The sequence below is a fragment of the Dicentrarchus labrax genome, unplaced genomic scaffold, assembly GCF_905237075.1.
Source record: "Dicentrarchus labrax unplaced genomic scaffold, dlabrax2021, whole genome shotgun sequence".
NCBI lineage: Eukaryota > Metazoa > Chordata > Actinopteri > Moronidae > Dicentrarchus > Dicentrarchus labrax.
Window position 1 is genome coordinate 370,810 of NW_026136853.1, and position 25,540 is coordinate 396,349.

Below are 25,540 nucleotides of genomic sequence, written 5' to 3' on the forward strand. Positions count from 1 at the left end.
TACATTAGCATTAGCATTAGCAGTATTACAGTACAAATAAAACAACAGCTGATGTTAGTCATGCTTCCTGTTTATTTTAGCTTCATCATCATTCAAATATTCACATTTTCTTCTTAATCAGCATGTTTGAGTTAATGTGTCTGGGATTGTGTCTGTGGTTGTGTCAGTGATTACGTCTGTGATTCAGCGATTGTCTGTGGTTGTGTCTGTGATTCAGTGGTTATGTCTGTGTCTGTGATTGTGTCTGTGATTCGGTGGTTATGTCTGTGATTCAGTGATTGTGTCTGTGATTCAGTGATTGTGTCTGTGATTGTGTCTGATTCAGTGATTGTGTCTGATTCAGTGATTGTGTCTGTGATTCAGTGATTGTGTCTGTGTCTGTGATTGTGTCTGTGTCTGTGATTGTGTCTGTGATTCGGTGGTTATGTCTGTGATTCAGTGATTTGTCTGTGGTTGTTTCTAACGAGGTAGAAACTGAACAGTTGTAGCTCCTCAGAACCCTGAAAGCACAAACAGGAAGTTAGAAGACTACGCCCCCTTCTGGAGGAAACAGGAGCTGGAAAAGTTCCCAGTGCTACTCTTATATATGTTATATATGTTATATATCATATTATATTGTATATAAAACAATATATATTATTATATATATGTAAAAGCTGCTGCTTCACATTTTAAATGTACAAAAATAAAAAGCTGAAGAGAATCAGTGATGATGATCAATAACTGTTTCTGTATTAATTATTTATAACAACGCTGACTGTTGAATTACACAATATAATATTATATATATTATTATATTAATATTAATATTATATATATTATATATTAATATTAATATTATATATTATATATTTATATTATATCTTTATAAGATATTAAACTGACAAAGAGCTCAGAATTCACCCCAAAGGGGGCGGGGCTTAATGCAATGGACTGCTAACATCTATTAAAGGAAATACTCACAGCTGATTGGACCAACACTGACAGGAAGCTGATTGGGTGAGGCAGCAGAGCGAGACCGTCGCCTGGAACAGTTCTGGAGAGGAAACAGAAGTAATCAGACTTTATTAATTATTACTACATTACGTGAATCCAGTTCAGACCCTGTGGAAGCTTTTCCAGAACCGGACCCGGATCCCTCTGAGACCCTGTTCAGCAGCAGTTCACTCACAGGGCTGCAGGTGGCGCTGTCCCGGTCACACAGGCTGATCCTGCAGTGCAGATAAACGTCCTCGTAGGTCCCCTGGTACAGGAAGAGCAGCGCCGAAAAGCGAGCTCGCTGCGACAGACCGCTCTCGACCACCGTCACATGGTGCCGGTCCACTGGACACCTGGAGGACGCAGCCAATCACACAGCAGCTTGTAGTCTGCAGTCAACACACCTGAGCTTTCATTGTGAAAATCTGATTTCCTGAAAGGTACGTCTGTGTCAGTTTAATCACAGCAGCACCTGGTGGACGTTGGAGGAACTGCAGTCTTATTGATTCATTAGCTTGTTGCTTCTGTTATGGGTTGAAATCCAATCGATCAATCAGTGATTATCCGATTATTGGCAGTTCGTTTCCTGCTCACCTGTCCTGGATCAGAGAGGTCCTGACAGGGTCGTCGGCTCCGGGGGAGTTTGTGACGTAGCAGTTTTCCAGCAGGAGCACGAAGTCATTGTTGTCGTAGTTCTCCATGGAGACGCCGACGTGCAGGGCGGAGCCAAGAGGCAGGCTGACGGCGCCGGCGGGAAACGGCTCGTTGAAGTCTGGCCTCATGTACAGAGTCATCAGCGCTCTGGTGGGGTCACCTGAACGCACCACGCCGACCGCTCCTCTCCTGATGAGGTAGGGGCAACACAGTCACACTCACAGACTCCTTAATCATTAATTAATAATAATAACAGTATTATTAATTAATGATTAGTATTAATTAATAACAAGATTAATAATCTTTAGGGACATATTTTAATGGATTATCTCTTAATTTACACCTTAAAGTGAGTTTACACTGTAAACCCATTAAAGTGTACTGAAAGTCCGTGAACGCATCATAATTCATTAATTTGATTTCTAACCTCCCCTTCCTCTCTAAGATTCTGGAGAAAGTAGTCGCCAAACAGTTGTGTGACTTTCTACATAACAATAGTTTATTTGAGGATTTTTTAGTCAGGATTTAGAGTTCATCACAGCACAGAGACAGCTCTGGTTAAAGTTAATAATGACCTTCTGATTGCTTCCAACAATGGACTGTACTTGTATTATTAGATCTTAGTGCTGCATTTGACACCATTGACCATAATATTCTTTTACAGAGACTTGAGCATCAAATTGGCATTAAAGGAACCGCACTAAGCTGGTTTAAGTCATATTTATCAGATCGTTCGCAGTTTGTACATGTTAACGATGAATCTTCAATAAATACTACAGTTAGTCATGGAGTTCCACAAGGTTCTGTACTTGGACCAATTATATTCACTTTATATATGCTTCCCTTAGGCAACATTATTAGGAATCACTCCATTAACTTTCATTGCTATGCAGATGATACACAGTTATATCTATCAATCAAGCCCGATGAATTAATCATTATCTAAATTAAATGTCTTAAGGACATAAAAACCTGGATCAGCTCTGTCTAAAGATATAGCTACTCTAGATGGCATTACCTTGGCCTTAGCACCACTGTCAGGTTTTGAGTTATCTTTGATCAGGACATGTTTAATTCCATAAAGCAGACCTCTAGGCTGCCTTACTGCACTCTTTTTTCTCAGGCTGCCCCAATAAGTCCATTAAGAGCCAATTAATTCAAAACCAGTAGTGGTTCTGTACTAGCTTCTCGGCACTGGCTCCTTTTAAAATTTAGAATTTAAAATCCACCTCCTCACCTATAAAGCTCTTCTGGTGGCCCCTCACATCTTAAAGAGCTAGTACTATTCCCCACTAGACCGTTCTTGAATGCTGGGCTACTTGTGGTTCCAGTCTCTAAAAGAAGAAAAGGAGCCAGAGCTTAGTTACCAAGCTTCCTGTGGCAGCTTAGTTAGGGCTGGAGGCGTCTCTTTAAAGTAGGCTTAAGACGTCTTTAAATTATATGGTGAGTCCTGAACCATCCCTTAGTTATGCTGCTATAGGCCAAGACCAGGGGTTCTCAACCTTTTGCAAGCTGGGCCCCCCAAAGCTGATTCATTGCAGTTGCGCCCCCCCCTTCCCGGCACCACCCCCACTACGCCACCTTGCATAGATAGATAGATTGATAGATAGATAGATAGATAGATTGATTGATAGATTGATAGATTGATAGATAGATAGATAGATAGCCCTAGGCTAGGCTATTATTTTTAGGCCCACATTATCATTATTATATCAGTAGCGGTAGGTATAGGCCTATTATCATTACTAGGCTATTGTTATAATTGGCAGTAGCACCAGACTTCCAATGTGAGCTTGCAGGCATCATCATTATTATTATTATTATTATTATTATTATTATTATGAGTAGTAGTAGGCCTTTTATCATTACTAGGCTATTGCTATATAATTATATGAGTTTACATGCTTAATTGTTGTTATTATTCATTATTATTATTATTATTATTATTATTATTATTATTATTATTATTATAGTACTATTATATTATAGGTTTTATATAATTATAGAGGACATGGCTTTATTGTTGTTATTATTATTATTATTATTAATACTATTATTATTATTATCATAGTAGGCCTATTATCATTACTAGGCTTTGGGTAAACCAGCCTGCTGATACTGAATTTACCTGCTTTATTGTTATTGACAGGCCTCATCTGCTAGTGCACACAAATCTACATTTTTTAAAAAAAGTTGAGGGAGGGGATGTTTATTGAGACCTCGAACCTGCTTTGCACTTGCAAAGACCCCGGCGCAGTTGTAAAAAGCCCAAATCATCCTCTTTGTAAACGTTGGGTACTTTGTTTTAGTGCAGAATTGTTGAGAATCCTCCTCAACAAATTTCTCGACGGAAAGGGGGGGAGGTGACGTCGAGTTGAGGGTCCTGCATAGGCTGCCCAGAATGAGAAAGAGGGCAGGAGGTAAGAGTTCCTCGCCCTGCACTGTCACCTGATGACAGCTCTCTGGCACACAAATGGATCTTGAACCCACGTTTAAGTATGTTTTTTGACAGGTGCTCACGCTGTTGAAATAGAGAGGAGACGTGCCTGCATCAGTGATAAAGTCTGCAAGGCTGGGGAACATGTCGCAGTTCCCTCGACTGATGCGGCCATGCCAGAGGTCAAGTTTTTGTGTGAAGGCGTCCACTCTGTCTGCAAGGAGCAAATATTAGTTTTGCGGCCTTGCAAAGACAGGTTGAGGCCATTCAAGCGGTCAAATATATCGACCAAATAGGACAGAGACGCAAGCCACATAGTGTCATCCAGATGCTTCGCCAGATATGATTTGATTTCTGTCAAAAACCACTTCACCTCCTCTCGCAGCTCATACAACCGCTGTAACACCCGCCCCCTGGAGAGCCAGCGAACTTCAGTGTGCAGAAGCAGCTGTTCGTGCCCTGACCCCATCTCCTGGCAGAAGACCCCAAACAAGCGAGAGTTTAGCGGCCGTGATTTGATGAGATTTATAATTTTCACGGATTGGTTCAGCACGGAGTCAAAGAGAACCAGCATTTTTTTAGCAGCTAGTGCTTAGCGATGGACCATGCAATGTGTCCATTTCACAAGTGGAGCTACTTGCTGAACGCTAGCAGCTAGGCCGCACTCACAGCCCGTCATTGCCCGCGCACCATCCGTGCATAGGCCAACGCATCGGTCCCAGGCCAAACCATTTTCACGGATAAAAACATCAAGGACATTGAAGATGGCTTCTCCTGTAGTGTGCGACTGAAGAGGCCGGCAAAACAGGACATCCTCCTCAATCACCTTGTCCCGCAGATACCTGACATAGGTGAGGAGCTGTGCCTGCCCAGCAATATCAGTGGATTCGTCCAGCTGCAGCGTGTAGTAAGGACTCTTTTTTATGAACTCTATCAGTTGCTCTCTGATATCATTAGACATGTCTGAAATTCTCCTAGCGACTGTGTCATTGGACAGTGGTACTGCACCGAGTTTGGCTGCTGCACTATCTCCTATCATTATTCTGCACGTCTTGCGCGGCCGGCAAAATGAGAGTCTCGGCAATTGTATGCGGTTTACCCAGTTTAGCTATTCTTTTGGCCACTACATACGATGCCTCCAAACACTGTTTAGACACAGTGCTGTGCACTGAAATGGTTGCCTGTTGCTGATGGAGGCCATCAAGCTTTCTTTTAAAATATTCAGCCAGTTTATCCTTAATGCCAGCATGCTTTGTTTCGAGGTGCCTTTTTAGTTTACAGGGCTTCATGCTGTCGTTTGCCAGCACCTCAGCACACACGACACACTGAGGTCTCAGATCAGCTGTGACTGTAAACCCAAACTGCAGGTATGCTTCATCGTACCTTCGAAGCTTTTTTGCAGCTGGTGGTGCGTCGGTTGCCTTGTTGGTCCTCACTAGAAATCTCTCCATTTTTGTTTGGTTTTGAAATAATTTGGATGTGGATAAGTTGTGTTTTCAATAAAGTTTAGGCTATGATGTAACGATGTGTGCGTGTGTGTGGCTATGTTGAGAGACTAGTATCGGGGGCTAATCAGTCGGGACTTAGGCACGATCTTTAATACAACAAACAAAATAACAATTTTACAGGCAATGCAGATTTTATTTTAAGACTTAACGATTGTAGTCCTTTGTCAGTGAGTGAGTGAGTGTGTGTGTGTGTGTGTGTGTGTGTGTGTGTGTGTGTGTGTTGCAACACGGTGAAAAAGGCAGAGGGGTAGTTAGCTAAGTGCACTGCCTAGCAGTTAAAAAATAAACATAAAAACATAAAAATAACTGAGGTGGGGATAATCTTTAAAAAGACTGTTTGTGGGATAAGTCTTTAAAAAGACTGTTTGGGTTTTGAAGTATAGGTAATTCGATATCGAGATTAATAATAGATAGACTAGCGAGAGCTGGCACAAGCGAACTTGGCAAGAGACTAGACTAGAGTGAATGGAGCTACGCGCAGTGTTGTATTTTTTGTGTGAGAGTGCAGAGTGAGTGAAGAAACATTTACATTTAAATACATCTGTAAGCCAGGGCGGGAACGGCGGCGGCCATGCGCATGCGTGATTCATTTGCAGCCTGGACGCGGAGTGGTGTGTGTGTCTCCTCTCTGCTCTGACTGCAGGCTGCTGTGCGGGGCTACAGAGAGACTGACCGCCTGTGAGTGCTTTGGACGGGGGAGGGGCTCACGGCAGCACCTGCTGCTCGTTGAGCACATTAACTGCAGAGTGATACATGCTTTTCACGTCTCCGAGAACCACACAAGGCTCCAATAACATCTGATTTTTTTCCCCTCCCATCCTGTAGCCTACTCGCGCCCCCCGGGAGAGTGTCCGCGCCCCCCCAGTGGTTGAGAACCACTGGCCTAGACTATCGGGGGATTTCCCATGATGCACTGAGCTCCTCTCTTCCTCTCTCTCTCTTTCTGCACTCATTTATGTCCCATTAATGCATGTAACTAACTAGTGCTGTCAGTTAAACGCGTTATTAATGGCGTTAACGCAAACCCATTTTAACGGCGTCAATTTTTTTAACACAAGATTAACGTTCTTTTTAGTCCAGCACACTTTGTAGTTTTTTTCACATGCTGTTGCAACAACTAGTAACGTTAGAAAAACTACAACACCACACCGGATCTAGCTAGACCGGAAACAAAACAAAAGGCACGCCGCACACACTTGTTTAAGAGTAGTAGACGTTACGTTTTGAGTGGATGGCGAGCGCAAGACGCCGAAATGGATGCCAATAATATTCTGAATGGAAAGTTTACTTTTAAGAAGTTGCCAAATGGTTCCATTGACAAGACCAAAGTGATCTGTGTGTTTTGTCGTTGTGAACTGAGCTATCATCGCAGCATGTCCAGTCTGAAATACCACTTGATGGCCAGGCACACAGCTGATGTGAATTCTCCACCCCCTTGTCAAAGCCAGGCAACAATGGATGACTTCAGACAGAAGCACATGGATACCACAACTAAGAACAAACTTACTGCAGCCATAGCTAAATGGGTGGCTACTGCATGTAGGCCTGTTAACGTTGTGATAAAGCATTTGTTTCACCCTTTTATTGATGGACAGTGTTACATTGTGTGAGAGATTATTTGCTCCAAGTGAGAATGTTAGTGTGAAATTGAACACTACAGTATATGCCAATGTTGTTTCAAAGGACATTTAGAATAGATAAAAATGTGCGATTAATTGCGAGTTAACCATGACATTAATGCGATTAATTGCGATTAAATATTTTAATCGTTTGACAGCACTATTACTAACTTTACTTCTTCCCCGGAGTTCTTGTGCTTTCTCGTCTCGCAGGTTCTCATGGATCGTGGTGGAGCCTCCTGCCATGGTCCTGCTTGACTGCCATTGCTAATATCATTGATATTATTGTTATTATTATTATTACTACTACTATTATTATTACTACAGTTACTATTATTACTATTGTCATTGCTCCTTGTCCCCCACCGTTGCTGTTGTCGTCGTCATCATCTTCTTCATGTTCATCATCATCAGTCACTACTATTAGTGTAGTTGTTGCTACTGTTGTTGCTGTGCACCTCTGTCTGTCTGTCTGTCTGTCTGTCTCTGTCTCTCTCACCCCAACTGGTCGAGGCAGACGACCACCCACCTAGAGCCGAAGGGTCTGGGCTAGGCTTTTTCCTTGCCCCCGTCGCCAAGTGCTTGCTCATGGTGGAACTGTTGGGTCTCTGTAAATAATGTTATAAGGAGTTTGGTCTAGACCTGCTCTATTTGAAAAGTGTCCTGAGATAACTTCTGTTATGAATTGGCGCTATACAAATAAAATTGAATTTAATTGAATTTAATTAATTTATCCACTAATTAAACTTAAATACAGGATCAACCTTCAATTCAAGGTTTACCTGTAATTTCATTTTGTAAATATTTGTTTTTACCTTATTGGATGCAAAACCCCAATAATATTATTTAAATATATTTTCAGGAAATAAAAGATACAAATGAAAAGAAGCATAAATACAGGATAATTATGTAAAGTAATTATTAGGGGTGTAACAAAAAACGATTGAATTGGAAAATCGATTTTGATTTAAAAGATGCGAGTGCATCGGTACACGGACTAATAAATCGGTCTTAATGTAGCTTGAACCGTCCGATGGCCCGATTAAAAAGTTATAAATCGGTTTATGCTGCTGAAAACTGCATCTCTCTCTGATCGTCTCTCGCTCCCTCCCTTAAAACTCTCGCGAGACTTGTCGCAGTTACGTCAGATAGCGCTGTGAGTTTGTGAGGGAAAGTTTAAAAAATGGCTGACTCAGGCAGGCTCCGGCGTCTAAGTGTGGAAGAAGTTTGGATTTTATTTGAAGAATGGGTACTGGATAAAGGGCTTATGCAAGACTGTAAAACTCGATAACTCGGACCAACCCACACTCACTTGGTGAGACGGCATGGGAACGGCGAGAGGAGGCTAGTCGCTAGAAAACGAATACGGACTTATTCCGCCAAAACTCACCCCACTCGGCGAGCAAGGTATAACGCCTAAAACCATCATTGTTAGACATGAACCAACTCTGCGTGATGATGGCTCGGCATATAAAACATTGAGCCCCGCTCCCGACAACATTTCACTAACAAGTGCGTACCAGAGTTGTACAACAAAGTTAAGTCAAAGTCAAAGTAGACAATTTGTCTACTTTCAACAAGAAATCCGTTGCATCATACCCTCAAGAATTGAGCCATGCCACATCGAATCGAAATCCTCTGAATCGAACTGAATCGAATCGTTCCATTTTAAAATGTATTGTTCCTGGATCGTATCGTACCACCTGTATCGAGATACGCATCGAATCGTCTTTTATTGGAGAGATGCACACCCCTAGTAATTATGTAAAAATGTTTTCATGAATTTCTGGTGTCTGAATAGTGAATAAGAATTAAAGGTTAAAAAAGCCCTTTAAATTGACAAAAACACACAAATGTATGTCTCTTAATCCTTCAGCTAAAGATAAATAATTTGATAAACTGTTTTAATCCATTTAAAACATTTAGAAATAAAATTCTGAATTATATGTTCATTTATTTACTTATTGAAGAAAGAATTTACACCTTCATTGAAAACTTCAAGATACAAATTCAGGCATCTACTAGTCCTTAAAATCCCCTTAATTCCTGCTGATAACCCATTAAACTCACTTATTGCTATAATTGTTATTATATATGTATATAAATATACTCAGTCCATATCTGTACATGTAAATATTACCTCAATACCACCTTAAAATCGTCATATTTTACATTCATTTGGACATTAAACTCTACTTCCTGTCTTCATTTAGGGCTTTTCAAAATAAGGTTTTTTTTAAGGGGTTTAGTTTTTCAACTCAAAGGACAATTGATTAAAAACACACTGATTGACATTAGGATGTGTGTGTGTTCTGGGAGGAGTTTAGGGTTAATTAACGGGTAATTAAGGGTTAATTAAGGTGATTTTAAGTGATTGTTGTTTCATAGTGAGAGGGTCAGAGTAGAGGTGGGCGATATATATCGTCTGCGATAATATCGTCATCGTTGTTTTGACGATGTGCAAATTTCCATTATCGAGTATTTAAATTACTTCGACAAAAACAATGAAACGCCCACGGAAACTCCTCACATCCATTAATACACGGTGCAGCAGCGCTCTCTACAGGATGGCAGGATTCAGTCACACAACTAGTGGGCCTACGTGATCACATGACGTGATCACGTGACCTCTCGCTAGCATCCTCCTTGCAACAGTTTAGCAGCGCGTTGTGATGGTAGAGAGAAAATGCAAACACCTCCGGTCCCTGAAGCTACCGGTACTTCAGATGATTTAGTGCCGAGACGTGGGTCCTATGGGCTTCAGCGTTCAGAGCACTAAGCGCCTTCAGCGGTAAAAAGATGTCAGCGGAGACGTTTTTTTTTTTTAACGCAGCGCTCAGAGCGCTTCAAGTTGAAATCTGTTCAACTTTTAACACCGCTGGGCGCTCGGAAAATATGTTTTTGAGCTCTCTCAGAGCTGTAAACGCGTTTGGTGGACACAAGTCCAGCTCAGACAATTCTAATCACATTTTAAAGGATATCGACTGATTATCGTTATCGCCAAAATCCCAAAAAATATTGAGATATTATTTTTTGCCCATATCGCCCACCCCTAGGTCAGAGATGCTCTGTTCCCTGATTGGCTGACAGGTAACCATTAAAGTAAGGTAACCAAGTTAACTCAAGTGAACTCACAGTGGCTGGTATTGGATGGCAGCATCGAGGCTGGTGATGTCATCCAGTGGGAAGACGCAGAAGAAAGGGATGCTCATCGGGACAGAGATCGAGCCGTTGGTCCGACCAGATGGGTACACGAACAAAATGTTGGAGTACGTAATGTGGGTGCCGTTAGTCTGGAACAGAGACATGATGATAAAATATTAATAATAATAATAATAAATGCTTTATTTTTGAATAGGGACAATGCACATTAATGAACATCGATATTTAAACATCTCTGTAAACATGCCGGATTATAGCAAAACTGCTAATTTGCATCCGTAGTCCCTAATGAATAAATAGAAAAAATACAAATAGAGAAGACAGCAAATAAATAGATAAAATACAAATAGAAGAGACAACACACACAGCACAATACATTACACAATCAGAAGGACACCAGACTCAGACAGGATATAACAATGCAATAAAAAGTAATGTTCAATTAGTCTCAAGTCCAGTTAGTGGTCGCACTTTTGGTTTGATTTGAGCCATTGTTTTAGTTGTCCTTTAAAAGAAGAGTATGTGGGGCATTCCCTTATTGTGGAGGGAAGACTATTCCAAATGTCGTCCCCCCCCACAACAGACAACATGTTCCTCCCGTACGTGGTGCGCCTGTGGGGAATCTCACAGTCTCCTCTATCACAAGCCCTGGTGCTCATACCTCTCAGAGTCTTTTTCTTTATGAAGTCAATCAGCGGTGGTGGAGCAAGACCATGGAGACTTTTATACACAAAACAGGCAAATCTAAAAGTTTTAAAATTATGGAAACTTAAAAAATTGTTTTTTCAGGGCCTTGCAGATATGGAAGGAGAAGGGTTTTTAGGGCTTTTTTATAGAGAGATTTTATCGGTTTGAGTGCTGTCGTACATGCCAGTGACCAGCTCGTTAAAGCAGTAGTCTATATGTGAGAAGATCATACAGTGTAAAAACATCAAAGCTGCACTGCTGGTTAATGAATTCCTGATCTGTCTGAAATTTGCCAGGTTGTATTTGACAGAGTTACACTTTTTTGATGTGTTTCTTGAATGAGAGTGTCGAGTCCAGAATGACTCCCAAGTATCTGAACTCGCTCACCAAAGCGAGCTCCTCCCCTCCCAGAAAGATACCAGAATGATCAATATTTGGCGGCCTTTTAGCAAAAATCATACAGACACTTTTTTAACATTTAAAGAAAGACATGAATCAGTGAGCCAGTCCTGAACATGAGCCATTGCTGTTGTGAGTATTTGAGCAGCCTCTGTCGTGTTTTTCGCAGGGGTGAAAATCACTGCGTCATTGGTGTATAACTGTGCATTAACACAAATAGGTCCAAGTATGGATCCCTGAGGGACCCCTACTGGACAGTCCAGGTAAGGGGATTTGACACAGCCGACCACCACACACTGCTCTCTATCTGCAAGATATGATCTGAACCAATTGAGGGCCTGTGTAGAGAAATTAAATTTCGACAGCTTGGTTAACAGTACTCAGTGGTCAACGGAGTCAAAGGCCCTTTTAAGATCCAGGAAGACAGTTCCCACACAGCTGTTCCTATCCAGGAGACACTTGGTTTTTTCGACAAACATACTTATGGCCAACTCTGTGGAATGGTGAGTCCGGAAGCCAAACTGCATCGGATGTAATGCTGTATAACTGTTATTAAGATGTTCTACTAACTGTTTAGCCACCCATTTTTCTATTACTATTGAGATGACAGGAAGAATACTGATTGGTCTATAGTTGTTGATTTCAGATTTACTTCCAGATTTGAAGATTGGATTCACCGTGCTCACCTTCCAGTTAGTCGGGACAACAGAATGCCGGATAGACAGATTTACCAGCTGCATAATGGGGCAAACCAGAGACTCCATGTGAAGTTTTAAAAACTTAGTGTCAAATCCATAGTCATCCTTGGCATTAGATTTGTTAAGAGAGCAATAATTTTCATTACGTCTCTATCAGAGATTTCAGTTATGTTAAAAACAGGCTGGTCGCAATTGACAGGATGATAGACACAGTCAGGTGCAGTGAACAGACTTGATATTTCTTGAACAGAATTTATAAAAAAATAATTAAATTCTGCAGCCAAGGTGACAGGACTGTTCACCAATTGATTGTTGGTGAACAATGATTGATGATTTATGTTTAGTTCCAGTCCTTTACTGCTCTGTTAGGTCTGTCGGCCAGTTAGGTTATTGGTCTCTTTCCACACTTTTTTTGAATTTCCCTTTGCACTCTCAATTATGGAGAATTAAGAAGAAGTTTACTTTAGCTTTTCGTAATGCTAATGTTACTTTATTTTGTGCTACGCTACGGTAAGCGTACTGACTCATTCCCGGTTTACTTCCTGCTCTGTGTACACTGTTTGGTGCTGTAGCTCTGTCAGTGAACGCTAAATCTAAATTAGTTTTACTCGTTACAGCGGTTATTTTCCCACTTAACATTTAAACGTAGACTAGTTCTACCTAAGCACTCGGAGTTACTCCTTCTTTTAGTGACTTTTCACTACTTTCAAAGTTTTTTCATACACTCTAGCTTCAGTAACATTAGCAGTTAGCTTTGGCTTCTCCCTCTCCCTCTCCTCTGTCCTGCTCAGTGTGTCAGATGTTCAGTTATTCCTCTGCCTCCTTTAATGATAATGGTACCTGTATTAAATGTAGTTTATTTACTGCGCTGGAGGCGAGGCTTAGTGAGTTAGAGGAACGGCACCGCACCACTGAGATATCTTTAGCCACTATAGTTAGCCAGCCCCCAGTAGCCGATACGGTCCGACCGAAGGTAGCTTCTGTTAGCCGTCCTCCGGTAGTTCCCCCGGTAGTTCCTCCGGTAGTTCCCCCGGTAGTTCCCGAGCAGCCGGGAAGACAGGGAGGGAGCGAAGGAAGACTAAAACGCCGAAGCCCACAGTTCACCACCAACCCATTCATGTTTCTAATACATTGTCCCCACTCAGCGATACACCCGCTGAGGAACCAACTCTGGTTATTGGCAGCTCCATAGTCAGAAACGTGAAGTTAGTGAAGCCAGCGGCCATAGTTAAATGTATCCCTGGGGCCAGAGCGGGCGACATTGAATCCTATTTAAAACTGCTGGCTAAACATAAACGTAAATATAGTAAGATTGTTATCCACGTCGGCGGTAATGACACCCGTTTACGCCAATCGGAGGTCACTAAGATTAATGTGGAGTCGGTGTGTAATTATGCTAAAACTATGTCGGACTCCGTAGTTTTCTCTGGACCCCTCCCCAATGTGACCAGTGATGACATGTATAGCCGCATGTCGTCATTCCACCGCTGGCTGTCGAGGTGGTGTCCAGAAAACGATGTGGGCTTCATTGATAACTGGAAGCCTTGTTGGGGAAAACCTGGTCTGATTAGGAGAGACGGCATCCATCCCACTTTGGATGGAGCGGCTCTCTTATCTAGGAATATGGCGAAGTTTATTTCTAAAACCTGACAGTCCAGAGTTAGGACCAGGAAGCAGAGCTGCTGTCTTACACACTTCTCTGCGCTTTCTTTAGAACAGTCACCCACCCAAAACCCCATAGAGACTGTGTCTGTCCCCCGACCACCTAAACTATTTAAAGAAATAAAAACAAGAGGAGTTCAACATAAAAATCTAATAAAAATTAAAACTAACTCCTTAGTAGCACAAAATAAGAGAATGAAATGTGGGCTGTTAAATATCAGGTCTCTGTCTTCTGAAGCTGTTTTAGTGAATGAATTAATATCAGATTATGATATTGATTTACTTTGTCTTACTGAGACCTGGTAGTCCCACGAGGAGTATGTTGGCCTAAATGAATCCTCCACCCCCCCCCCCCCAGTCATATTAATACTCACATTCCTCGAGGCACTGGCCGAGGAGGTGGAGTGGCAGCCATATATGATTCGAGCGTTTTAATGGACCCTAAACCTAAACTAAATTATAATTCATTTGAAAGCCTTGTTCTTAGTCTTTCTCACCTAAACTGGAAAACACTGCAGCCAGTTCTATTTGTTATAGTGTACCGCGCTCCTGGACCGTACTCTGATTTTATATCTGAATTCTCAGAGGTTTTATCAAGTGTAGTCCTTAAATCAGATAAAGTAATTATTGAAGGTGATTTTAATATTCCTGTGGATGTTAACAATGACAGCCTTAGTAATGCATTTATATCATTAATAGACTCAATTAGCTTCTGTCAGAGTGTAAATAAACCAACTCATTGTTTTAATCACACTCTTGACCTTGTTCTATCATATGGCATTGATATTGAACATTTAAGTCTTCCCGCATAATCCTTTCCTATCTGACCATTATTTAATAACTTTTGAATTCATACTATTAGATTATAAGCCATTAGGCAAAACTTCCTACAGCAGATGTCTATCTGACAGTGCTGTAGCTAAATTTAAGGAGGAGATTCCTTCAGTGTTTAATTCAATGCCATGTCTGAATTTAACAGAGTCCTATAACGACTTTAGTCCCTCTGAAATTGATAATCTTGTCGATAGTGCTGCAGGCTCACTGTGAAGAACATTAGACTCTATCGCTCCTATAAAAAGGAAATTATTAAAACATAGGAGACTAGCACCTTGGTATAACCACCAAACCCGCCAGTTAAAACAAATAGCTAGGAAATCTGAAAGGAAATGGCGCTCTTCCAAATTATCAGAATATCGCTCAATTTGGCATGATAATCTTAAAACTTATAGAAAGGCCCTCCGTAATGCCAGAGGAGCCTATTACTCAGCAATAATAGAAGAAAATAAGAGTAACCCTAGGTTCCTCTTCAGCACTGTAGCCAGGCTGACAGAGAGTCACAGCTCTATCGAGCCACATATCCCCATAAACTTAAGTAGCAATGACTTCATGAGCTTCTTCTATAATAAAATTATTACTATTAGAGAAAAAATTAATCACCAACTGCCATCAACGGTTATCAGTGGCTCTCCAAGTTCAGGGACTTCTGTCAATGTAAACTTAGATGTATATTTAGACTGTTTTTCTGCTATCGATCTTCATCAGTTAACTTCAATCATTTCTTCATCGAAGCCATCAACCTGTCTGTTAGACCCGATCCCAACTAGGCTGCTTAAAGAAGTTGTTCCCTTAATTGGCACTTCTTTACTGGATATGATTAATCTTTCTTTATTATCAGGATATGTACCACAGTCCTTTAAAGTAGCTGTAATTAAACCCCTTCTTAAAAAGTCTACTCTTGACCCAGGGGTTTTAGCCAACTATAGACCGATTTCTAACCTCCCATTCCTCTCTAAGATTCTGGAGAAAGTAGTCGCCAAAGAGTTGTGTGACTTTCTACATAACAATAGTTTATTTGAGGATTTTCAGTCAGGATTTAGAGTTCATCATAGCACAGAGACAGCTCTGCTTAAAGTTAATAATGACCTTCTGACTGCTTCTGACAATGGACTTGTCTCTGTACTTGTATTATTAGATCTTAGTGCTGCATTTGACACCATTGACCATGATATTCTTTTACAGAGACTTGAGCATCAAATTGGCATTAAAGGAACTGCCCTAACCTGGTTTAAGTCATACTTATCAGATCGTTCTCAGTTTGTACATGTTAACGATGAATCCTCCATAAATACTAAAGTTAGTCATGGAGTTCCACAAGGTTCTGTACTTGGACCAATACTATTTACTTTATATATGCTCCCTTTAGGCAACATTATTAGGAATCACTCCATTAACTTTCACTGTTATGCAGATGATACGCAGTTATATCTATCAATCAAACCCAATGAAATTAATCAATTATCTAAATTACAAACATGTCTTAAGGACATAAAATCCTGGATGACCTGCAATTTTCTGATGTTAAACTCAGAAAAAAACGAAATTCTTGTTCTTGGCCCCAAAAACCTTAGAGACTCATTGTCTAAAGATAAAGTCACTCTAGATGGCATTAACTTGGCCTCTAGCACCACTGTCAGGAATCTTGGAGTTATCTTTGATCAGGATTTGTCATTTAACTCCCACATAAAGCAGACCTCTAGGACTGCCTTCTTTCATTTACGTAATATTAGAAAAATTAGACACATCCTATCACAGACAGATGCAGAAAAACTAATCCATGCATTTGTTACTTCAAGGCTGGATTACTGCAACTCTTTATTATCAGGTTGCCCCAATAAGTCCATTAAAAACGCTCCAATTAATTCAGAACGCTGCAGCACGAGTACTGACAGGAACTAGAAAAAGAGATCACATCTCTCCTGTACTAGCTACTCTGCATTGGCTCCCTATAAAATGTAGAATTGAATTTAAAATACTCCTCCTCACCTATAAAGCTCTTCATGGTCAGGCCCCTTCATATCTTAAAGAGCTCATAGTACCCTATTACCCCACTAGAACACTACGTTCTCTGAATGCTGGGCTACTTGTGGTTCCTATAGTCTCTAAAAAGTAGAACAGGAGCCAGAGCCTTCAGTTACCAAGCTCCTCTCCTGTGGAACCAGCTTCCAGTTGTGGTTCGGGAGGCAGACACCCTCACCACATTCAAGAGTAGGCTTAAGACATTCCTCTTTGATAAAGCTTATAGTTAGGGCTGGATCAGGTGAGTCCTGAACCATCCCTTAGTTATGCTGCTATAGGCCTAGACTATCAGGGGATTTCCCATGGTGCACTGAGCTACTCTCTTCCTCTCTCTTTCTGCACTCATTCATGTCCCTTTAATGCATGTTACTAACTCCACTTCTTCCCCGGAGTTCTTGTGCTTTCTCGTCTCGCAGGTTCTCATGGATCCTGGTGGAGCCTCCTGCCATGGTCCTGCTTGACTGCCATTGCCAATACTGTTGTTGCTGTGCACCTGTCTGTCTGTCTGTCGCTCTCCTCTCTCTCTCTCTCTCTCTCTCTCTCTCTCTCTCTCACCCCAACTGGTCGAGACAGACGACCACCCACCTAGAGCCGGAGGATCTGTCCTAGGTTTCTGCCTTTTAACAGGCAGTTTTTCCCTTGCCCTTGTCGCCAAGTGCTTGCTCATGGTGGTACTGTTGGGTCTCTGTAATTAATGTTAAAGAGTTCGGTCTAGACCTGCTCTATTTGAAAAGTGTCCTGAGATAACTTCTGTTATGAATTGGCGCTATACAAATAAAATTGAATTGAATTGAACAAGCGCGCCTGCTTTTAAAAGGAATGTGAGATGACGCTCTGATTGGTTTATTGGACGTTACGCCCAAATCACACCTATGACTAATGTAGCTACTTCAGACCAACCCATTTTAGATTTGCGCTGGGCGCAAGAGTCATTTATCCCGCCGGGATAATAGCAACAGCGCCCGAGGTCCGCCCACAAAGCTACTTGCGTTTTGCGTTTGATACTTGCGCTTCAGATCGGCAAGATAGGGCCCTCACTGTCTAAAGATATAATTACTCTAGATGGCATTTACTTGGCCTCTAGCACCACTGTCAGGAATCTTGGAGTTATCTTTGATCAGGATTTGTCATTTAACTCCCACATAAAGCAGACCTCTAGGACAGCCTTCTTTCATTTACGTAATATTAGAAAAATTAGACACATTCTATCACAGACAGATGCAGAAAAACTAATCCATGCATTTGTTACTTCAAGGCTGGATTACTGCAACTCTTTATTATCAGGTTGCCCCAATAAGTCCATTAAAACGCTTCAATTAATTCAGAACGCTGCAGCACGAGTACTGACAGGAACTGAATTGAATGTGAATGATTAGACCAGTTTTCAGATGCTGTTAAATGCTAACACCCTCACAATGACAATGCTAACAAAGCTAACATGTTAGCATCAATGACTTTATGTGCTGATAATATGTCAGATATGATATATAACAGAAGAGTCAGATATGGTAGACATGCTGGGTACCCAATGAAAGTCACCTTCACCACGTTTCCACAGACACTCTTCCTTCGCTCCACCAGGTACCACATCGCCTCCTGGTGGTCAACCTGCTGCTGGCAGCGTGGGTCGATCAGGTGGGCGGAGGAGGCGTTCAGCCCTCGTTCCTCCAGCAGCCTCTTCTGGACCATCAGGCGCAGGTGGTCCTGTCCACAATCCAGCTCCGGCTCTGGAAAACCACCAAGTTCATCTGAAACACATAATAGTACACAGGAAAAAGGCATTGTGGGTATCAGAGTCTTTATTACAGGACATCTTGCTACCAATAGTTTTCAGATTTAACTAGTTAGCTAAAGTTTGTTTTTCTATAGAGCAAACATCGGTCGTTAGTTAGCTAGTGGAACCGGAGGGCTGCCAGTTCAAGTCCAGCATGAACCACAGTATGGAGTGGACTGGTAGCTGGAGAGGTGCCAGTTCCACCTGCTGTGCACTGCTGAGGTGCCCTTGAGCAAGGCACCTAACCCCATGTCTATAAGGCCTATGTCTGTAAACACTGGTGGAAAACTGATTTCCCCATTGGGGATTAATAAAGTATATTCTTCTTCTTCGAACATTAGCTTTCAGAAGTAACTAGCTAGCTAATGATTGGCGTAGATAAGCTAGCTAGTTACCTAGCTACAGAATAATACGCTAGCTAGCTAATGTAGCTATACAGTAGGTCTTTGTACTCAGTGAGGTCATAGATTGTCTGTAACGGCCCTCAGAAACACTCCGTTCCAGCGGCGTCAGAAGAGAGAAAGCGGTTGATTGGGCGCAGCATTAATATACGCCCCCGGGTGCAGGATGAGTCATCAAATGCTATTATTGATTACAGACAGATAGGAAACAGACAGACAGACAGTTGTTCTTCAAGTAAATGTCACTAACCTGAGCAGACGACACCAGCATCTTCAGCATGGTTGCAGTTATGAGTTCCGAACCCTTGATGGCCACATTCTGATAATGCCGACTCACTGCCTGTACAGGCAACATCGTCCAACCAGATCGGTCCGGTACCCTGTCCAAAGTTGGTGCTACCAAGTGCCAACTGGGCGGGGCCACACCGCAGCTGTCTGCAGACCACCTGGGCGTCGTTTAAATCCCAAAGATCATCACATACTGTTCCCCACTGGTTGTTATAGAGGACCTCCACTCTACCAGAGCACTCTGAGTTACCGTTTACCAGCCTCACCCGAGGGGCTAAACATTGAAACAGAGTGACAGTGAACCGTTTGTCCCACAGATACAGCTAACAACAACAACAACAACAACAACAACAACCTTTCACATAAGTGGGGCGTATTATGGTATGTAGTATTATTTATGGTGAAACTGATCCGTGGTATCCAGGCACAAAGAGGATCATTAATCATCAGATGGTCATCTGTAGATCTCGGACCGTGTTCTGAGCCAAAGGACTTCCTTGACCCCTTACCCTGAAATTGGTGCCACAATGTTCATAATAGTGTGAAATTTGATCTGGAGTTTACGCGTAGTATTTTATTTTGAAAACTGCCTGTGTTCTCTATGCTGTCTGACTTCCTGTCGTGCGATCTGTTCTGTACTGATTGATGCGAGCGGGTCACTGCTTCCATCAAAGATAGACCAGCTGCGTGTTCTACTTGGAGCAGACCGGAGAGATGCTTCTGGGATGCACCACAGCGCTACTGGTGGAATTTGAGAGTTAGGTTCTGTTCAGTGTCTGAAAATATGTGGGAAACGCCAGCTGCTTTCATCCTTTTATCCAAGGTGCTTGGGAGGTTGCACTGCTGCATCGTTACTAAGCAACTAAAACCTTTGGACTGGATGATGATGATGATGATGAAGTTGTGGTAATTTAGCTGTAAGCATCACTTAACTTATTAAAAGTCAAAACGAAGCAACATGGATTAGCAGCACCATGAATCCCACACTCCATCTGTGTGGAGAACAGAAGTAAAGCATTTGGCTGATCTTCCAACCCGATGTTTGGTCACATCCACGGTGCACAGTGCCGAAGAAACAGCTGCATCACAACTAATGTGCAGCAACAGCGTCACTTTAGGTTTTGAGCGTGCTCGTTGCTTGTCTCTATTCAAAAGAATGTGTTTGTGCACACGCAAAGAACCTCTGGAACCTTTATAAGGAATTGGGGCAGTTTTATGAACCCCTTTTAAATACAGAAGGACAGTCTGGAGGACCTCTAGAGTACCTGTTGTAACCCCTGAGGAACTTCTGAAACTTCTTTAGGGAACCAGGGAGGCCTCTTGAATAATCCCTCTTGAAGGATCTCTAGAAAGTTTCAAGGGGATCTGTGAGACCCTCTACAACCTCTTTAAGAACTGGTGGGTAGAACTCTTTAAGGTTTAAGGACTTATGGCAACAGATGAGCCAGTTCTAGAACCTCTTTAGGACACATGGAAACCCTCCAAAAGACCAGGGAACCTAACTAACCTGAAACGTCTGGATCTCCACACCTCCAGTTGATCTTGTCATCGCTCACACAGGTCTCACCTTCAGCGCAGGTACTACACACCACGGTGTTGACATCTGGTGAGGAACACAAAACAACAAAGTCTGCTAGAGAATCTGATGGTACCAGAAGTCTAAATTGCCCTTTAAGACAGGATCCAATTATGTGTCAGTCTAATGAGGCTTAACAGGTCCTGAACCACTAATATCATCTTAAAATAAAATCCATAAAAGGATTTCAGATGTTCCTTTTGGCACAACAGTAGTTGAGGCCTCTGGATCAGGATCCTTTGGCTCCATATAAGGAATACTTGTTGTGTACCTGCACAGTAAGCTAGTCGACACAAAGTCGGGCTCACAAACTTGTAGACGTAGTAGTTTCTTGGGCAGGCTTTGACGTGGATCAGGTTGGACTGAAACTGGCAGCAATCTCCTTCCCAGCTGCCGCAAACGTTCGCCCGTACGATGCCCTCCGAGTCCAGCGGGTGGGGACTCTGCAGCCACAGCGGAGCATCGGTCCCACACATGTGACTCTCAATGCACCTCTCTGGCATCTGGACACTGTTGTTACCGATGAACAGACGGTACCAGCCCTGCCAATCTGTGCGGCTGTCGCAGGCCACAGACTCTGGGTCCACCCTGAAATCTGTGGCTCGCCAGTCATCTTGTAACGGAGAGTAGTGCTGACATGGGTCAATGCACTGAGATGTGCCGTTCACCTGGAGGCAGTCCTGACCAAAAGGGCACTGTGTGCCGCCGCAGGCAAACTTCACCGACCGGGGTTTGGTTCTAGTAGCCGTTTGACTTTGTGGATCAGGGGTCGCCACCAGGCAGGTGAAGGAGCCTCCGGTGTTTTCACAGAGCTGGCCGGGACCACAGGGAAGACGGGGCAGCAAACACTCATCGATATCCACACAGCCCTGCAGTGGCGACCAGCGGTAACCTTGGCTGCAGCAGCCATCGTCGCAGGTGGTTTTGTTGTAGCAGGTGAATCCATCTCCCACCATGCCGCCCTCACAGTGGCAGGACACGCCCACAATCTCCACACTGTTGTCATGGAGGGAGGTGTGGCATCGAGCCAGTGGGTGACAGGACTCACAGCTGGTGGCTACAGACCCTGAGGACACGCAAGGTTTACATACAAAACATAATTCTTATGTAACTAATAGTGAGCATTAGCTAGTATTAGCTAGCATTGTGGTCTCTGTAAATAATGTTATAAGGAGTTTGGTCTAGACCTGCTCTGTTTGAAAAGTGTCCTGAGATAACTTCTGTTATGTTATACAAATAAAACTGAATTGAATAAAATCGCAGCCAATATAAATACAGTAAATAATTATCTGGCAGGCTACTGTCTTTAAAGACGGGGAGGGATTGAGGAAAACATTCAGACTGGATGTTACAATAACTTCAGTTTTATTTCAGCAAGGCTATAAAGTTAGGACTATGCTAATGTGGCTAATGTTAGCTATCAACAACAACAGTCTCTGGTTGGACTCAAAGACAGGATCGCCACCAACTGTCAGCAGTGCACAGAAGCCCACTCACCTGTGGACTCACCTGTGGACTCACCTGTGAACTCACCTGTGGACTCACCTGTGGATTGAGCTGAACAGACAGCCTTGAGCAGCCAAAGCAGAATGAAGAACCGGTGGAACATTTTCAATCAGCAGACTGTTACAGAGAGAAATTACATCAGCAACAGGTTCACAGTCACCTGGTTTATTTACAGGTTTACATTTATGTTTACACCACCCACATTGACACCTCCTTCATCGTCTTCTCAGTGTTCTCAAACTGTTGCTTTAAGCGTCATTTCTTTATTTGCTCTGATTTTGTACAATTTCACTCGTCTCACAGGTCAGTACGCTGTAAACCAGTACTCTGTAAACCAGGACGCTGTAAACCAGTACTCTGTAAACCAGTACTCTGTAAACCAGGACGCTGTAAACCAGGACGCTGTGAACCAGTACTCTCTAAACCAGTACTCTGTTAACCAGGACGCTGTAAACCGGTACTCTGTCAAACCAGGATGCTGTAAACAAGAACGCTGTAAACCAGTACTCTGTCAAACCAGGATGCTGTAAACAAGGACGCTGTAAACCAGTACTCTGTAAACAAGGACGCTGTAAACCAGTACTCTGTAAACCAGGACGCTGTAAACCAGTACTCTGTAAACCGGAACGCTGTAAACCGGAACGCTGTAAACCAGGACGCTGTAAACCAAGACCCTGTAAACCAGGACGCTCTAAACCAGTACGCTGTAAACCAGTACTCTGTAAACCAGGACGCTGTAAACCAGTACTCTGTAAACCAGTACTCTGTAAACCAGTACGCTGTAAACCAGTACTCTGTAAACCAGGACACTCTAAACCAGTACTCTGTAAACCAGTACGCTGTAAACCAGTACTCTGTAAACCAGTACGCTGTAAACCAGTACTCTGTAAACCAGGACGCTGTGAACCAGTACTCTCTAAACCAGTACTCTGTGAACCAGGACGCTGTAAACCAGTACTCTGTCAAACCAAGATGCTGTAAACAAGGACGCTGTAAACCAGTACTCTGTCAAACCAGGATGCTGTAAACAAGGATGCTATAAACCAGTACTCTGTAAACCAGGACGCTGTAAACCAGTACTCTGTAAACCAGGACGCTGTGAACCAGTACTCTCTAAACCAGTACTCTGTGAACCAGGACGCTGTAAACCAGTACTCTGTCAAACCAGGATGCTGTAAACAAGGACGCTGTAAACCAGTACTCTGTAAACCAGGACGCTGTAAACCAGTACTATGTAAATCAGTACTCTGTAAACCAGTACGCTGTAAATCAGTACTCTGTAAATCAGTACTCTGTAAACCAGTAGTCTGTAAACCAGTACTCTGTAAACCAGTACTCTGTAAACCATTGAGTTAATTGTACTTTAAACTCGTCAACTCAAAAGCAGCATTTACAACTTATTTAAAATGTGTGAACAGAATAAAGTCACTTAAATGCTTCTTTATATAAAAGTTACCACTTAAAGTTTTCTCCCACAAAGCAAATTATAACATTACCTGTAAAAACAGCCGACAAACATAAAAAACTATTTATAATTTGATTATCAAAATGGGCGCCAATACATTTGGGGCTTTCATTTTTGTAACGATATAAAGTCGACTTAAAGCCGAAAGTTGTTGCTGTTTACAGTGTTAGCCAGACTGCTGTTAACACTCAGTGTTCATTATCTGTTGGATCTACCTACTGAACTCAAGTCTGGATTCAGTGCAATGATCTTTAAAATCAGTTATTAAATTGAATTAAGATGTTACCTGTATCGTCTTCCTCTGTACTGACTCATTTATGGGAAATGGCTGCAGGTTCATGAATCAGTGTTAATTATTGTTAGAAAGCCATAAATTAGGATCAAAGGTTCAAAGATAGAAACACTGATACTGATTATATTCACTGATCAGGAAATACAAAGTTCAGCAGAGTAAAGAAGTGAACGTATGCTCAGAGGAACTCTGAACCCTGAACCCCGAACCTGTTGGATTTCATTTAAAGTCCAAATGAAAATTAACTATTGAACCACTATTTAACAATGTACACCAAAACATTAATTATCCAATAATTTGCTTTATGGACTTTCCTGACAGACTTGTAGCTGACAGTAGCTAATGTTAGCTCACTGAGCTAATAGGACCACTAGCTGCTTGACGGGGGCCATGTTTCTGCTGTGCAATGTGACTGTAAACTAATGTTTGAGTTCATTAATTAACCTTTTACTACGAGAAAACAGGAGGGTTTATCTCCTCTTTCCTACCTGACCATTATTTAATAACTTTTGAATTCATGTTGTTAGATTATAAGCCATTAGGCAAAACTTCCTACAGCAGATGTCTATCTGACAGTGCTGTAGCTAAATTTAAGGAGATTCCTTCAGTGTTTAATTCAATGCCATGTCTGAATTTAACAGAGTCCTATAACGACTTTAGTCCTTCTGAAATTGATAATCTTGTTGATAGTGCTGCAGGCTCACTACGAATCAACATTAGACTCTATCGCTCCTATAAAAAGGAAATTATTAAAACATAGGAGACTAGCACCTTGGTATAACCACCAAACCCACCAGTTAAAGCAAAAAGCTAGGAAATCTGAAAGGAAATGGCGCTCTTCCAAATTATCAGAATATTGCTCAAATTGGCAAGATAATCTTAAAACTTATAGAAAGGCCCTCCGTAATGCCAGAGGAGCCTATTATTCAGCACTAATAGAAGGAAAATAAGAATAACCCTAGGTTCCTCTTCAGCACTGTAGCCAGGCTGACAGAGTCACAGCTCTATTGAGCCACATATCCCCATAAACTTAAGTAGCAATGACTTTATGAGCTTCTTCTATAATAAAATTATTACTATTACTATCCAAGTTCAGGGACTTCTGTCAATGTAAACTTAGATATATATTTAGACTGTTTTTCTGCTATCGATCTTCATCAGTTAACTTCAATCATTTCTTCATCGAAGCCATCAACCTGTCTATTAGACCCGGTCCCAACTAGGCTGCTTAAAGAAGTTGTTCCCTTAATTGGCACTTCTTTACTGGATATGATTAATCTTTCTTTATTATCAGGATATGTACCACAGTCCTTTAAAGTAGCTGTAATTAAACCCCTTCTTAAAAAGTCCACTCTTGACCCAGGGATTTTAGCCAACTATAGACCGATTTCTAACCTCCCCTTCCTCTCTAAGATTCTGGAGAAAGTAGTCGCCAAAGAGTTGTGTGACTTTCTACATAACAATAGTTTATTTGAGGATTTTCAGTCAGGATTTATCATAGCACAGAGACAGCTCTGGTTAAAGTTAATAATGACCTTCTGACTGCTTCTGACAATGGACTTGTCTCTGTACTTGTAT

At 42.0% G+C, this 25,540-nt stretch overlaps 1 protein-coding gene across 3 annotated transcripts; it reads right to left on the reverse strand.

The window, feature by feature from the left end:
• Window positions 1-52: 52 nt before the first annotated feature.
• On the reverse strand, window positions 53-24,338 carry LOC127360164 (uromodulin-like). 3 transcript variants are annotated; one of them, XR_007883313.1, is made up of 12 exons: window positions 23,957-24,338; window positions 22,233-22,322; window positions 20,971-21,765; window positions 20,631-20,726; window positions 19,086-19,397; window positions 18,200-18,408; window positions 10,332-10,489; window positions 1,573-1,821; window positions 1,172-1,331; window positions 964-1,036; window positions 426-500; window positions 53-349 (listed from the first exon to the last, which is right to left on the reverse strand). XR_007883313.1 is itself a non-coding variant. In XM_051394424.1 (11 exons), exons 2-11 carry the CDS (start codon window positions 22,306-22,308, stop codon window positions 493-495), a joined length of 2,136 nt encoding a protein of 711 aa, XP_051250384.1. In that variant the 5' UTR covers window positions 22,309-22,322; window positions 23,957-24,338; the 3' UTR covers window positions 53-492. The 3 variants fall into 3 exon arrangements, 2 of the variants coding, with proteins under 2 accessions (XP_051250384.1, XP_051250385.1); XM_051394424.1 differs by having other exon boundaries at window positions 53-500; XM_051394425.1 differs by having other exon boundaries at window positions 53-500; window positions 22,245-22,322; window positions 23,957-24,337.
• Window positions 24,339-25,540: the final 1,202 nt, after the last annotated feature.